The sequence below is a fragment of the Ptychodera flava genome, chromosome 1 (genome assembly GCF_041260155.1).
Source record: "Ptychodera flava strain L36383 chromosome 1, AS_Pfla_20210202, whole genome shotgun sequence".
NCBI lineage: Eukaryota > Metazoa > Hemichordata > Enteropneusta > Ptychoderidae > Ptychodera > Ptychodera flava.
This window is the reverse complement of record NC_091928.1, coordinates 3,492,714-3,509,680: the sequence shown is the minus strand read 5'-3', so window position 1 is coordinate 3,509,680 and position 16,967 is coordinate 3,492,714. Positions and strand designations below refer to the sequence as shown.

The following is a 16,967-nucleotide window of genomic DNA, read 5'->3' as shown; positions in this document are numbered from 1 at the left end:
TCATGGTTGCAATTATGGCTAACTTTGCAATAGTCTGAAAGAGCTCACTATACTTGTTGAAAAGAAGTGCGCAGACCCATAATAAAACTATTATTTCTAAGTCCGCGTGGCATTAGCTTAAGATATTCGATGCGGAGATCCTCAGGGTTTACAGGTACGCATTAACGGAAAAAACATTTTGAAATAAAGACGAACTCTACTGAACATGTTATATTTTTATTGGTACAGCCTTGAAGGAAACAATTGATGTTACATAATTGATAGAATCATTAACATTTTTTATCAGCAAACATTTTATTTTTGGTCCTGGATAAACTAACCACTGGAGGGAAATAACGTGTGCTCACGTCTTTGTTACGGAGACTATCGGATAACACAGACATCAATTTACCTTCCGTACTGCAGAGTAATTATGCGTGAAACACGCAGAATTTTGTGTTAACAGAAGCTCTGCTTTGGCCTTTCATTTTTTATATTTTTGATATTATGCAGTTGCCCATTTTGTCAGACATTCCTTGAGAGTAGAAAGGACAAGCTTTCTACTTTCCATGCTATGAATAACAACACTGAACAGACACATGTCAGGATTGTGACAGCATTAAAGCTGCCACTGTACTACTATAGCTTTATTTTTCAATATAGCATTGTCCTAATTTAACCAGTAATCTACATTTCATGCTAATGAATTCAGCACCAAGTGGCATCATTTACATCAAATATACATATCACAAAGTCTCTTGTACGCAGATTCATACATATCACAAAGTCTCTTCTATGCGGATTCTTACATAAATACACTGTTATGCTTAAATCTTTACTGTTTGATAGAAATGATATCATACAAGCCAGGAATTATGGAGCAAGTGTTGGATGCTAGGAGCCAGACTACCTTTGGATACAGTCACCGGGGTGGAACATGACAATGAGTTATACTAGGCCAGTAACTAATAGGGAATTTGAGAGGCAGGTAAAATATCAAAGTACAGGCTTTGAAAATCTAGTATTTTGCTTACAGAGGCTAGTAAAGGTCTGTCAAAGTAGTAAATACTGTTACATGAATGTGAAAGCACTCAGCAATACATCTACATAGAAAAGTAGGATGTATGTATCATTGGGAGGGGTATTTGGATAGAAATTTCACCACAAAAACAAGGTACTAGTTACCATGGCCTTGACAGAATACATGTTGGCAAAGAACCAAAGGCAATACTGTGACACTGTGAAGTGACCAATTGCAAATACATTCAGAGAATTTTGCACATCTACGGTAAGTTGTCAAAGACAAACGAAAGACTGAAGGATGACACAAAATATGACATATCTTTTTCACAATTACTCTGCACAGAACCAATAACTCCACTACAGGAAACTTCCCATAAATTTGAATCAGATTCCCTGCCATCAGAATATAGAGTAAATGTCGAATTCAGAAGATTACCAGATATATCGTACAAATCAACAACCTCACATACAGTACTTTGTCAAGCAAAATATTTCAGTAACTGCTTTTAGCAGAAAAAGTTACCAGTTAGTTCTACATGCTTTCTTGTCAATTTCAACCCTAGTCTCAGTTTACTATAAAAAGGCAAGTAAAACTATACAGGCTTGTGTAAGTGGTACATTGACTAAACTATTCACATACTTAAGTGACCCTAAAGAGCCTTTATCTCTACAATAATAACCTTCCCTGATTTTACATGTCAAATGACATATCAACGATATAGCAACATGAGCTGCTTTAGACTTTAATAAATAGATTAAAGGTATTCTTGTAGACTTAAAATTTGTTCAAGCAATATCCAGTGTCACATGAATGTTAACAAAACATCACATGATGAGCTCAAACATAAAGCACAGGAATTCATGTCAGTTTAGCTCATTGACATGTATTCATGGTAAATGTACAGAAATAATATCACAATCTGCTGCTAGTGTTTCTATCATGTCATCCACTGACTGTGGAAGCTGAATATTATATTTCATACATCATCGAGACAAATACTGTCTCTTTGATGTTATGTTCACATTTTCAGCATCTACTTTGTTATGTTGCTTGTTGAAATTTTCTACATTTTACATCATGATTACACTGGCAATATCCTAAGATTTCATTGATGTATAAAATATGGACACAATTGTCTGTATATGCTGCTAGTTATGGAGCTATATGATGTATTGTCTGTGACAAGTTTAACTATTGATATTGTTCTCACTGCCTCTAGGTTTGGATTAAGTTGCAACAAAAGTAGCACTACTACAAACAACGTCATGGGTAAAGTGGAACGACATGGCAACATACATGTATATGAAGCAAAATAGCATCAAAATATTGCCACTCTTGTGATGATGAAAATGTCACAGAAAATACAATATACAGTATCTCCTTTGTATTAGTTATCTGTTGAAATTATCATGGACACCATGAAATAATTTTGAAATATTTTTGTCAATTTCAAAATGGCTATCTTGACACAAATTTGCCTCATTCTGATGGATGTACAATGAAAAGTTAACAGAAAAGGAGATAAGTCTAAGTTGTAATCCTGAAAATGATGAAGGAAATAATAAGAGAGAGAGCACATGTACTCTACCTTGCATATAAGTGACATCAAGTGATCTGATTGGTCCTTCTTAGAGTATGGATTCAAAAATCAGAATTGAAGATTGTGCTTCTATGCATGGAATGTTTAATTCAATTATCAAATGCAATTCTTCTAGGAACTGATATAATGGGCAATGGTGTTAAAGAGCTTGAATAATTGAAAGCTAAAACCCTGTGCACAACCTGCATTCCCTGAATCATAAAAAAGAAGGTATTTCTTAGCTTCACTTGTCTCAGATACAAAATGTAAACAGTCTCTTGAGTAGAGTTTCTGAGTTTGAGTCGATATACAATGACTACATCTCATTCTACAAACAATACGTCTACAACTGGATGCTGACATTGCAAATCTGATGACATTCAGACATTCATACTATTACTAAACTGACGGTGGGTGAACATGCAATCAGATTTTAGTCCTTTAGTAGATGTTACGATACAGTAAGTTCAAACTTTGTGATTGTTGCTAATGTGGCAGCATAAAGTAACTTCTGCTGTGTTGATAGAAATTAAGAGTTTCATAGTCAACACGACTGAGAAGTCACAATAAAGGGGACTAAAGAAAACTATCAATTGTATTCTTAAATACAATGCAATTATCTAAAGCCTATCAAAGTTCATACCTCCAAATAATTCTTTGAAGTGCTAATTTTCTGGCGCAGAGTCATCATCACTGCTATCATCACTTGGTAAATCCACACTCGGTTCAAGAATGAACGTTCAAATCTATCATCCCCAAATTTCATTTTCAGTTTTTTGGGCATGCAATACTTATACTGGTCTGTCCTTTTTGTGGTGGGCTGTGAAGACTCCCTGATATGCACAGTTGTTGAATCAGACCTGCTGTCTCTATGGTCATGCCATGATACAGGATCATCATTATGCTTACTTCGAGGACTAGTTGTCTGTGATTTGGAGACAGAATGAGTTGACTGTTGAGGCAACACTTCTTTGAGTCTTTGACAAGTACTGTTGATTTGGTCACTATTCTGATATGCTGGATTGTGAGGATTCTCATACATGTCCTTGAGTTGTGATAACCTAGGAGCCATGCAGTAAGCAGTGGTTGTTTTCTTTGTCGCTGTTTTCCTTTTAGTTTTTCTGGATTGTGAGTGCGCTTTTTGTTCCCTAGGCATTTTGCTGTTCCAGCTCATGACCCCAGGGGTTGGGATCACTCGTTTACGAGTCACACGGTCTGATTTGAGATCTTCAAATTTTTTTGCTCGCCTCCTTTTTTTATGTTTTGGCGCACTGCTTTGGTACTGTTCATTTGCCTGGCAGTTTGTTCCCATGTCATATGAAGATTGATCCATGGTCTGGCAATCTCTGTCCGGCTCATGGATTTCCTGAGCATTATGCAAATCAGGGCACAAATTCAAATCCACATCCCAGTGTGGGGTAGCAGCGTAGGCAGGCTGATGAAGTGGTTTCACTCCAAACTGATTTTCAAAGTCACAGGAAGTCTGCCGTAATGGTTTCACTCCAAACTGACTTTGTGAGCTGTTTGTACCATTAAGGTCTCTTTGCTTTTGGTCTTTCAGACTTTTGGATACTGAATGAAAACTTGTTTGATTTGCTTCATAATTATCTAGATTTTGCCCAGTATTTCTAGCTTTATCTCTATTATCTGCCAATAGACCAAACTGGATTCCAACATGCACTGATTTAGCATTATCAAATATAGGAGCATGGGTTTTGTTTTTCTCAGTAAACTCTTCCTTAGGATTATAAAAACAGGACATTTTGGATAATGGTACTTCCCTCCCTCTAATACTGATCTGGTTGAGATCACCTGTCTCTGCATCTAGAGTATCAAAGAGTTTTTTAGAGTTTTCCCTTGACTGGATAAAGTTGCTATTCAAGGGACTAGAGTCCAAATGCTCACTGCTGTAACTATCTTGATCACTGCTCTGTGCATCAAGTACTCTCAAAGCATTACGTTTAGCACTGTCCAACGTCTGCCCAGTACACATAGTCTTCAATGAATCCACATGATTATCCCGAAGTTGGCCAACCTTGGTTGCATAATTGAGTAACTTGGCTTCATCAATGATAGGGGTACATCTCCTGCCTTTCTCTGTTCGTTCTTTCTCAGGAACATAGAAATATGAAATATTAGGGAATGATATTGCCCTATCTCCGATCATTACAGTTTTAAGACCAGGAGGAGTGTCATCCTCACTGTCATCAGAAATCTCTCTAATATTAGCCAGATTGCCAGTGTAGAAGTCCGAGTCTTTCAAAGGACCCAAGTCAGGTAGTTCCTGTAGATCTGTGCAAACAGATTCATCAACACCATTATTGTTCTCATATTCAAAACCAGATGCACTGACAAGCTCTCCAGCTCTGATGTTGGTCTTTCTACTGTACTCACAGTGTTCCAAAGTTTTCAACAGATGAGAGTATTCACTATATGCAAATTGTGGTGAAGCGATTGACTGAATTTCTTCTTCACTGGTTACTTTACTGAAATCAGATTCCTCTGATACATAGAAATCTGACAGTTTAGGCAGTTTAGTGCCAATAGGACATTCTGATTTCATAAGTTTACCAGCATCTACAATCCTCTGCTCTTCTTCACTACTGCTGTTGCATGATTTGGTTTCACTCCCGTTCTTCTTTAGCCTGATTGTTATTTTGGGAATTTTGTCTTCCTGAGCTATCACCTCGGCATCATAGCGTCTTTTCTTTCCATTTTTCAGTTTTCCACCTTTGAATAATTTCACTTGGCAGGTGCTTTCCTTAGGAAGCTTGATTTTCAACCTGCAGCACTTGAATGAGTTCTGTTTCTTTCGATTCTTCCTCCGTCCACTACACTCACCGCTGCAAGTCTCTGTCGCCAAACATTTGCACTTACGGGATTTGTGCTGCTTGATTTTGATTTTGATGCGGGCGTTGTGTATTGACTCAGGCTGGTAGGCCATGACAGGTGCTGTAAGGGCCTCTACAGAGTTGCTGCTGTGATCGAAGAGGAAAGATTCCCTCGCAACGGGAACTTGCATTGGTATGCTACCATACTCATCCCTGACATCAAGGGAGCTTGTAGAATTAACAGAACTCAGAGGAGATAGATGATTACACATGTCATTATAGATGTTACAATCCTTTCCTGTAAAATCAGTATCACAAGAGTCTCTTTCATTGTGTTTCTGAACATTGTCTTCTTTGTCGGCATTTTGATCTGCTATGCAAGCCACACACTCATCTTCAGCAATGTCACTCTCTTCTTTCTTGACTTCAAAATTCAACTTCAGTTCATTTTCAGCATGTGTATATTCCTGGTATGAGTCAGGACTCTCTGTCTTGACTTTCACCTCACCAATTGGCTCTTGCTTGACAGTCTCATTCAGATCAATATTTGAAATGTCTGTTTCAATGTTGGACATTTGTTCAGGTTCAACTTTACTTGTCTCCTTTGCTGTGTCATTTCCTTGCATTTCATCCATTTCCATTGTCAACCTTTTACGGAAAACTTTAAGGACTTCCCCCTCTGGTCCAACTTTCACAGACTGTGAGGGACTTAGCTTCTGTGGTGTAAGAACAATCTTTGGTTGTGCAAGGGAATAGCCCTGAGCTTTGATCAATTCTGCATCATACTTGGTCAGTTTGGGATTTCTCTTTCTGCCATAGTTTGAGGTGTATGATGATCTTCTGTGTCTTGAAGCACTTGGGGAATTACCACCACGGCGATGTCTAGACCTGGTACCACTACCACTTGTAGAACCTTATGGAAGCAAACAATGCAAAGCATTAACCCTGTCATGTACATTACATCATATGCAGCCATGCTCAGCAGAACACATTCTGGTTGAAAACACCACAGTCATTGAACTCTAGACAGTTTGTCCTTATTACATGCTTCACATACTGAATGTCTTATGCTACGTGTATGAGGTATTGTAGGTAACATTATGAGCAGTGAGATGATCATTGGACCTACAAATGACATACAGTATTTCATGAATTCTCTGATCCAGTTTACTTGATGATACATTACTGAACTGAATGTTCAATATCTGTGATTGTATTTATGGTTGAGTGCTTAATTTTGAAAGTTCTGAAAAAGAGTGTTTCAAATTGTGTAAAACGCTGCACTAGGTTTTTTTTTTGCAAAAACTGTAGTGCAGAACAAACATATATACAAAACAGTGTATGGAATGAATATAGCAAATTCATTTACATTCTTTAAGTTTTTTACCAAAACGTGCATGTCCTAATGATGGTTTGGTGAGAAAAGGTTGATCATACTGTAAAATGTATTGCTTGTGTAAGGAGGTATCCTGGGCCAGTGGCTAGGGCAGTGGACTCACAATCACAGGATGGTGAGTGGGAGTCCCGGCATGGCCATGGTGTTGTCCTTGAGCAAGGCACTTTATTCCTCATAGCTCCTCCCCACCCTGGAGTGATGGGTACCTGGTAGGACAGTGGTTGTAATGTGTGCGTTTAGCTCTGCTGCGCTTATTGGCTGCACATGTGAGCTGTTGTTTGCTCCTCAGGGAGTTGAGTGGTATCATATTAGGTCCAGTGACCAGGGGTAATAATTGTAAAGCGCCTTGAGCACATTGTGGATATGTGCGCTATATAAGAACCCTTATTATTATAAACATTTTACACCAATATGGCACAGTGATGCTAATGAATCTATGAACTTGTAAACACACTAATCATGAACTTGATATACATGTGAGATACTATTGAAGAGATTTGCAGATCACTGAAAACACATTCATCATCAATGTGGCATTAATTAATACTCCCTTATTGTTTCAAAGGACAAGAATAATATTTTGGAAGGACCTCATCAATTTGCATGTCAAATTGCAAGCTAAAAACCTTTTGAGCTCTACACAAATTTCATGGATGTCTGTGTACTCTGCAAACACAGAGGTGGAGATCTGATAACAGCACTGGTGCTTGGATAGGGCTTTGAAAATTACAGAGTTTCACTTTTAGACTAGACTTTCAGAATAAGCTCCTTCAAATTAGTCTTTTTCAGTCATGCAACCACTCTCTGTACAAAATTTGAGTGTAAATGCAAAAATATGACTGTACAAATTTACGTTTGTACGCAAATAACACAGCCCTTGACATTTTTTTTATTCATCCATCATCAACAGACGAATTACATGAATCATTACCCATAGACAAATTATTACCCATAACCCACTACTCAATGGAGCACTGAGGAGTTAAGTGCCTTGCTCAAGGGCACAACACCGTGTTGGAGTCTCGAACTCACCAACTTCAAACAGCAAGTCCATTACTCTGGACCTACCAGGCCTCAAACTCACCATCTTTTTTTTTGATAGTGACCACTGCCAAATCCACAGTGCCCCCGTCAATTCTCAGAGATTGTATGGCAAAATTTAATTCCTTGATGTGTATACTGATTTTGCTCATATCAACTTTTTTGAACTTGCTGTAAGTCAGTAACTGTGACCAAGGTAAGAATGGATGCTCCAATCAAATCAGTTCAATTCATTTCACTGTTTGAGTGATCTCACTTACTTCTAGTTCCATAAGCTGATTGACATCTTCCATTTTTGACAGAACTGTTGTTTTTCTTCTTTTCACTTTCCCTTTTCATTCGAGATAACCTATTATCTGTTTCTCGCAGCCTGTATGTGGTTTCTGTGAGAACATCTTGCTCTGATGAGTTTTTCTTTGTGAAGGCACCTGTCTGTCTCCTGTAAAAAGTTCAAATTTGGTTGCATAAAATATGTGCATAAAGTAACGACACTAGACATGTGTACTTCAATGAATGTGATAGATGCAGTGTGCCCTCTAAGGGAAGGTGAAAAAAACAATTTTTGAGTCAACTGAAGAAAACTTGACTTGCTATGCGTCACCGCATGAATGAAAATCGTTATAACTTAAAGTCAACAGTTGTAAGTATAGCGCCCTCTATGGTAGTGTCTTTCCCTATTCCTAGTACTTTTTTGTCAGTGAGAAGACAATGAAAACACCAATGGCTGCTTCCTTCCCCGTCGATCGATCAGCAAGATAAGTGTACTATCGGCACTTAGTATTACCGCAGAGACATACAGAAATGACATATTCAGATATTCTTTTGCCCTGAAACTACAGGGAAACATGTTATCTGTGTACATTATGAATCTGCTGAGCGTTTCTAGTCATCGGCAGCTTTATACAGCTGCATCATTACTTGTAATTTCAATGCGTCAAATGGGTTTTCCCTGTGTCATGATGTGTCAAATTGGCTTAGTGGGCACACTGGATAGATGTGATCTCTTACAATTCAAATGAAAACATAACTGGAGAACTGGCGATTCGCAAAAACTGTGTCTACTTCCGTATTATTGCGTTATTTCCGTCGTACATATTTGCAATCGAGCCAAGTCTCGCGAGTCTCGCGAGAGATTTGACGTCATTTAGTCTAGTGTACAGCATGCATAAATGGCTCTCGCGAGAATTGAAACTTAGACACACGCAATCGAGCCCTCGCGATAAATTTGACGTCATTTTGTCTAGTGTACAGCGGGCAAAGGAACGCTCGCTCGCGAGAATTGAAACTTTTGCTATACATAGCAGACATACGCATTTTAATCGAGGCAACAAGGTTCGGCGTTGCAGTTGATTTACATTGCGGTCTTGATGTTCTGTTTTGTGCAGTTTACTCATTCCATGTTTCGGTCGATTTGCATGGCGGTCCTCGTGGTCCGGTATTCCCCGTTGTTCTTCATTTTAATCGCCGTCCCATCGACGCGTTCCGTGTTGCTGTCGATTTGTATCATGGAGGACTCTACCTCCATGATTTGTATCGCGATCTCTACGTTCCGTGTTGTTGTTCGTTTTAATGGTAGTCTCAACATTCAGTGTTGCTGTTCATGCAGCTGGTTTGCATCGTGGTCCCAACCTTCCGTGTTGTGGTTGTAGTGCATTTTAATCACGGTCCCATTTACGTTTTAAGTTACTGTCGATTTGCATTGCGGTCCCGACGTTCCGTGTTGTAGACAAGTGCATTTAATGGCAGTCACAACGTTTACGTCGCGGTCCCAACCTTCTGTGTAGCGAGTAGCGAGGCAGGCTCAGCCGAGGGACCGTGGCCGATCGTACGAACCAGCAGAGACAAGCACATTATGGTTCAAACACTCAACACTTGACGGGAACTTGAAAAAAGTTTACAGTTGAGCCGTTCATGTTCTTGCCGCTGTCACAGCCACCAAAAGAACAACGTCTTCCCATAGTGAAGGAGGACACTGTCCTGATCATGTAAGCGGAAACCCTAGAAGTTACCCCCCGTAGGGAGCTTACGGAGAGGTGTGAAATACTTTACTTCCCGTTATGAGATACGGCGTCGGGCAAACTTCGGAAAGCCGAAAAAAGTCGACTGGAGAGGCTCGGGGAACACGCCCACATTGCATTTTTCTTTTGCCATATTTCATAATCACGCGCGCTAAACGAAAAAAGAAATGAATGTAACTGTTTTATAGACCATCAACTGTATTTCTGTGATTTTGCAACATGGGCATTTCACCAGACCTTTAAAACATCATGAGTGACAGAGGCAGTAAAACATGAAATGACTACATACCTCTCACATGTCTCACATTAAAACATCATGAGTGACAGAGGTATTAAAATATGAAATGACTACACACCTCTCACATGTCTCACAACAAGACACCATGAGTGACAGAGGTATTAAAATATGAAATGACTACACACCTCTCACATGTCTCACAACAAGACACCATGAGTGACAGAGGTATTTAAACATGAAATGACTACATACCTCTCACAAGTCTCACATTCACAGTAACAATTGTCTTCTCCAAAGAAACCATCGCCATAGAAACAAGTGATTTCTTCTCCTGGTTCAATGTCTCTCAGTACCTGCACACAGGCAGTATCTCTGCCAGTCGACACAAACTGCAACACAAAGATTATACATTATTGTGATGTTCACAGTACCTTAAAAGAAATTTCAGTTTTTTAAAAAGAGAATACATAGTTTTGTTAAAAAATAATTAGATAAGAGAATGTCAAGGTCACTAGTATAAATTAGGCCATACCATTAATACCCTGGTCCTGATGAGTTTTGTTTAATTCTGATTAGCTGTGCACTTTTAGGAAAATATTAACTTAACTCTCTGATTCCAATAAGTTCACAAAACATCAATATGAGCAGTATACACAAGCAATTTGAAATTTGGAAATTTGCCATAAAATATCTAACTGGTTGTATCTACTACAATTGGGATATTATTAAATTAGGAATTATATTACTTGCTATTGTCCTTGATGATAAATTGATGAAGTCAGTGCTTACCTTGCAATTGGGTCGACAATCTGGAACAGAACATAACAATAGATTGTATTAGTGATCTGTATAAGGCCATGACCTTAACAGAAAGCTAATGATAAATGACCCTATTAATTATGAGAAGTTGCATTAATTACTTCCAATTTTCATTAGATACAGCATGGAACAAGCCAACTGAAAACCATTGAAAAATCTTCATTACTTTCCCAGCATTGCATTGTTTACTGGAAAATAAATCACAGACTAGTGTCTTACAACACATATGTACAACATATGTACTAGTGTCTGCAGCTCTGCAACCTGAAGCATACTGATTACTTTTACAATGCAAGGCCAGACTACACTGACACAGCAGGCACAAATAGGTGATATATTTTTACAGTTAAGGAAAAAAGTAAGAACTTGTGGATTTCTCCAACCATTTTAGTTTTCCAGCGTCAATTGTATATTTTCACCATCATTTACAATATCTTGTTCAGGTACAGAATAACATATATTGACAAGCCAACAATGAATTTTTACAGAGACCTTTGTCAACTACCATGCTGAAAAAATACTGGCACTCATAAATTGATGACACTAACTTTATTGAGGATTTAGGATTTTCATAAAGCCACTTAGCAACATGACATTGAATCTGATATGCTCAATAGCATTACAAATCGTATCTCATTACAAAGGTAAAATAGAATAATGAGCTTCACAGATAAGATTAACTGAGTGAATGTGCCCCATGGTGTTAAAGTGTAATTATGAGTCCTTGAGTTTTGAAAGTATGAATGAGAACACTTCCATCACAGATAATCAACCTGTCTCCTGCTTACATCAGGACGACTACTTTACCAACAAGTTAGCTGGTAAGATAAATATATCTATGTGCAAAACTGCTGGAGTCATTGATTGATAAATATAAACTAAATTTGTTGCCATTGAGTTGAAAGCACTTCAATAAATTTGAACAAAAGAATGATATTTTGTAAGTATCTATCTACTTTTGCAGCTTTGACGAAAGTAAATCCTATGATGTTTGACAAAATGTCAAATAACTGCATACCATGGTTGATGAAGGAAGCTGGTCCAAGCCAGAGTTGTGCACAATTCTTTCTTGTAGAGTACATAACACTGAAGTCATTCTCTCCATGGCGAAGAAGTTGGTTTTCTTCCAGTGGAGTCAGCTCTGCGATACAGCCAACAAGAAGTGAGATTTTTTCATTTCTTGACCTGCAAGACAAGACAAATCATCAATACAAAGTAAAGCATCAATAAATAGTAATATCTTTCATATCACTCTACTGTCTAAACATTGGTGTTGGGTTGGTATTGTCAATATTTCATGTACAGGATACAATGTAACTTGGACAAGAAATGTAAAATGTAATGATAAAAATATTTTTGGTGATCCCAAAAGATAGAAGATCAAATGCTAACTTCAGTTTCTTCTTCTCCATTTTATTATTTTCTATTTAGTCTTTTTACTACAAATATCTTTGATTACTTGCAGGTACATGTAACACAATTTTAGTTATCTACCATGAGAACCGCTACAACTTACCATTCCTTTGTGCTGACAATTTTTGCACCTTCTCCCTCAAGAGAGTAACGATGACAAGACTTTATTTCAACACCTGCCTCATCTGAGAACATTAACAGATATCTAAATACCTGTAGATTTCAAAAAAAGAACAATAAAACCTAATGAAATATATAATGTGCACTTTATATTGTTTAGCTGTACTCTGAACTAAGACTCAGTGAATACATTGCCTGCAATGATTAAAGTCGACAATAGACTTTACAAGTAGTTGCACATCTGACTGCACAGGTCAAAGGTTAAGTCAACATTGCTGCAAGGGTACCACTGTTCAATGCATTACAACACAATGGAATACATGTACCAAACACAACCATCTGTCTCTTCTGTAAGCTGAAATCTCTCTATCTCACTCCTTATGCAGGCCATGACAGTTAAAACTTTGTTGTACCAAGGGTCTGTGCTTTACGTTTTAATAGTCAACATCTATTCATCTTTGTCAGTTGGCTAGGGGTTTCTACAAATGATTTGCTCAAGCCTGTATAATTCTGCAACAACACCCTACATGACACTTGAATTTATCAAAATGCAATCCTACATACTGTAAGAAGAGTTGATCACTCTGAGACTTTAATGCAAAGTATTTGTACTTCAACTCACAACTGAAATGAATATTTTATCACTGAGGAATATAAACATCAGAGGTACTTACATGTTCTTTGAATGTATTTTGTTGGCTCTTTGATTTGTTTAAGAAATATAACCTGTACCAGTCACCAGATGTCAGGGCCTTGAAAGTGTTATCAAGACTGGACTTCTTTCTGATGAATTTCTCAACAGCTTCTTTGAGATTTTCTGTCTTAGCAGTCACTGGGCGGAACCTGAAATGAAGATCTCCGTAAATCAGCATGCTACTTTTTGCACAAACACAGAAAAAAGATACATGTAACATGGTTTGTCAATCACACTTACATTTCCAATGACATACTGAGAGAACCCTTGCAAAATGATGGGCTACTCTTTGTGAGATTTACCAATTTATCAGCTCATACATGTATACTGGAAGATGACTTAGCTACATATTCAGAAATTTTCAAATTGTTCTTGAATTTTTCTCTTTCCTAAACATTAAATATCAACTTCCACAGGATGTTCAAAGAATGCAAATGCATGTGTTGAAATGACCTTGTAGATGTATGTTTGAAATGACCTTGTAGATGTATGTTTGAAATGACCTTGTAGATGCTAGCAATGGACAGTTTCTTTTGGCTGCAACTGAGTAAAATAAAACAATCTACCTCAGCATTGAACAAGTCTAAATTCTCCCTTTCCTGGCATCTCTGCAATTCCAAGTGGTTTGAAACCCTTTGTTCTAATGCAACCCTAAATCTGCTATGTTGGTGGAATTTGCATTGATTTTCATGGTGCCCAGAAGCTGGTATTACTGGGCCATTACCCAGCTAAGTGAGTGAAATCTAGTAATCTCTCTACATAATAATATGTCAAATCAAGTGAAATATAAAAGTTGCTACATGATAAAACTGCAAAGCCGGACACAAGTATATTACATTCCTGTATATGAAACATGCCAGGTATGTGAACATGGTTTTAGCTATTGTAACCTTTTACTGATTTGACAGTTTGGCAGATGATGATCAGCCAGGCAAAGAAAACTGTTAACGGTGAGCAATTATATGAGCATTCGTGTAAATCTTGGCGAGCTTGATATAAAATATTTCAGGATACAAAGCGATGACTTTATTTTAGGAGCGTAATCACATTATACCAAATCATTCATGCACTGAATATTGACATTGGGAATTAACTTTGGTCATGCCTTTTACCCACTTGCCAAACAAAGGTTATCTTCTTTTTCAATTTTCCAATAAGGGAACGTTTTTGATGAACATACCTGGTATTCATTTTATGAGTCGTGAACCCAAGATATGGATCAACTACCAGGCTGGTTGCTAGGTCATCATTTTCACACAATTCTTTAGACGTCATCCCTGTACTGGGTGCAAAGCGTGACCCTTGAAACGTTTCAATGACCATTGTGATGGAACAATCTGCAATACAAATGAATGACACTTGCAATAAGATATTTTAAAATGGTAATACAAACTATGGATCTGACTTGGCTATGGAACATTTGAAAAGCTGACATTGCAAGGAAAATGGATGTGGCATGTTGGTTTATGGACACATTTTTGTTCCATCTGGCGATTCAAGTGCGAGATATTTCAAGAATGGCATAGTGCTAAATTCCTACTAAGGTCTTGCTACATGTAGCACTATATCCCGCTAAAAGATAGTGAGTGATCTGACTGCAAAGCATATCAAGTATCTTAAATCAATGAAAGAACATTTTGCAACGTTAAGGGGCAGTTTGAATGAGGAAAAAGAAAGATAAAACAACAGAGTACAGAGTACAATGTATGCAATATTGATAAATCCTTTCAAATAGTGTTTTTGATAAAGTGTGGGGGCAAAGGTACTTGGTTTGGGAATGGTCACCTGAATACCTCCTTCCCCTTTGTACCCTGATGTGATTACATTGATACACATTACTGAAAAGGGGAATCACATGTCCTGGGTACCAGCCATAACAAAAACACTTTACCTAATACAATACTTTCACAGATTTATTCAATATAATAAATCCAAAATTAACCATTGGGCCTCCGCATTACCAATACTAATTACTTCTGAACAAATATTCTTATACATTGACTCATATTAAGAAACTATTAGCTACCTACAGTGCCTGTGTCTACATGTAAAACCTCAGCCCAGAAATGAGAATCTTTATCTTGAATGATTAATGTATCTGATGTCAGCTAGCAAGGTAAATTACTAACTTCAACGCACACACCATTGCTGAAAAAATGTACAAAGAGTATTTTCAAGGTATATTTAACACATTACGGCCTATAAAGGGCAGCTGGCTTCATTTGACTATGTCAATGAAATTACCTCCACTATGGCATTCCGTTACAGTGTAAGCAACAGTTATATATAGCATGCACAGTCACAGGAACTGATTGATATTGTAAATGTGCATTTCCCTATTGAGTTGGTTGGCACACTGGGATGGACTATAAGGTGCTAGGAAGCATTGATCCATAACGTTGAAAAACATGCAAAGCCAAAATTTGGTAAGGTTTTTCAGTACTGCTAATTTTGCAAAAATATGAAAAGAAAGGAAGTGTGAGAACAGTGCAATTTGAAAATAATTAGATAACCAAGTGACATAAACTAACAAAATAACTATTGCATGCCCTCATTTTGACAGATGACTTCTACGATCACACTAAGAAATATGATACTAGTAGCCATCCTATCTGGCATTTAGTTTCATGTTATCACTGGAGATTACAAACACAGCACCTCCATGGTTTCAGAGAGTGTGACTGTCACTTGCTTATCTGTGCTTGAATATCATTTCTTATTTTTGTCTCAAAATGACCATTGGAAAACAACGGCTCAGCTCTACATATGTCCTAAATTATATGGAAAGGCAGATGCCTGCTGGCCATTTAGAATTGAGATAACATCAGCACATATCAGGCATGACATTAACAGTCAAATAGAGTATATTGACGCGCACGTTTCATTTCATTGAAATATTTCTCATGAATATTCAAGCACACTGTCTGAAAGGAAACACCCCCTGCACTCAGCACCTGGTATTGGAAAACAACGGCTCAGCTCTACATATGTATGGTAACCGGCAGACATGTCTGTCGCCTTAGAATAGAAATCGTTCAGTTCGGATTTTTGGAAGGAGTTCTACTATGGGTCTGAGAAACCCGCAGCTGTAGCTCGGCAGTTCTAATGTACTGATTCAGCTGTGGACGCTCTGCACAGATACATATCCAATCAACGACCTTTGAACCACCGACGTAAATACGGAACTCACAACGTAAGCAGCGGCAACGGTGTCATGGGCTCCCTAGCGTTGTAGAAATTCGATCACGACAGCCGGAAAACTTTCAATTTAAAGAAGAAAATGTATAATAAAATAACAAGGGGATAACTAATCATTTCTTTCATTTTATCATGCTTCTTGTTGCAGTTCAAATTTCTTACTTACTTTTGAAAAATAAAAATGTACGCCCTGTGCTCTTTCAAATTATTTCGTAGCTCAACGAACGCCGACAGTTTCGCATACGTACGCGATCGGGAAAAATCTATATAATTGAGGCTCAAGGCTATAAAACAAACTTACCTGGTCAGGTACTGAACAAAGTTAAACAAATGAAATGGTGTCTGCCAAAATATGGCAGGTGCGCACGGTCCTAACCCCCAAATTTTCACTTTTTTTCTGATGCCCGTCCTGATGTCTGGAAGGTTTCGCTAGTGTCTAGCGCTACAGAAATCCAATATGGCTGTCAAGCCGCTGCACATCTCATCTGCGGAAGAAAAATAGTGCACCATGACTGCTGTAAGATTTCCTTGTCAGCTGCATTAGTCCCACCAAATTTAGAGTCAATATTGATTTCTGTATCTTCAACAGCACAGGAAATTGTTGGCAAAGAAACAGT

General features: G+C 37.9%; 1 protein-coding gene across 1 annotated transcript; it reads right to left on the bottom strand.

Moving 5' to 3' along the window:
* Nucleotides 1-581: 581 nt before the first annotated feature.
* LOC139119884 (uncharacterized) lies at nt 582-16,815 on the bottom strand. Its single transcript, XM_070683863.1, has 9 exons — nt 16,652-16,815; nt 14,333-14,489; nt 13,133-13,301; nt 12,442-12,551; nt 11,944-12,110; nt 10,896-10,915; nt 10,359-10,495; nt 8,111-8,289; nt 582-6,326 (listed from the first exon to the last, which is right to left on the bottom strand). The coding sequence occupies exons 2-9, from the start codon at nt 14,473-14,475 to the stop codon at nt 3,220-3,222; spliced, it is 4,032 nt and encodes a 1,343-aa protein (XP_070539964.1). The 5' UTR covers nt 14,476-14,489; nt 16,652-16,815; the 3' UTR covers nt 582-3,219.
* Nucleotides 16,816-16,967: the final 152 nt, after the last annotated feature.

Coding starts and splice junctions, on each gene's coding strand:
- LOC139119884 (XM_070683863.1), bottom strand. CDS start 14,475: ATGGTCATTGAAACGTTTCAAGGGTCACGCTTTGCACCCAGTACAGGG. Junction 12,552..13,132: donor AAAATACATTCAAAGAACAT/GTAAGTACCTCT, acceptor TGAAATCTACAG/GTATTTAGATATCTGTTAAT. Junction 6,327..8,110: donor ATCAGCTTATGGAACTAGAA/GTAAGTGAGATC, acceptor TGCTTCCATAAG/GTTCTACAAGTGGTAGTGGT.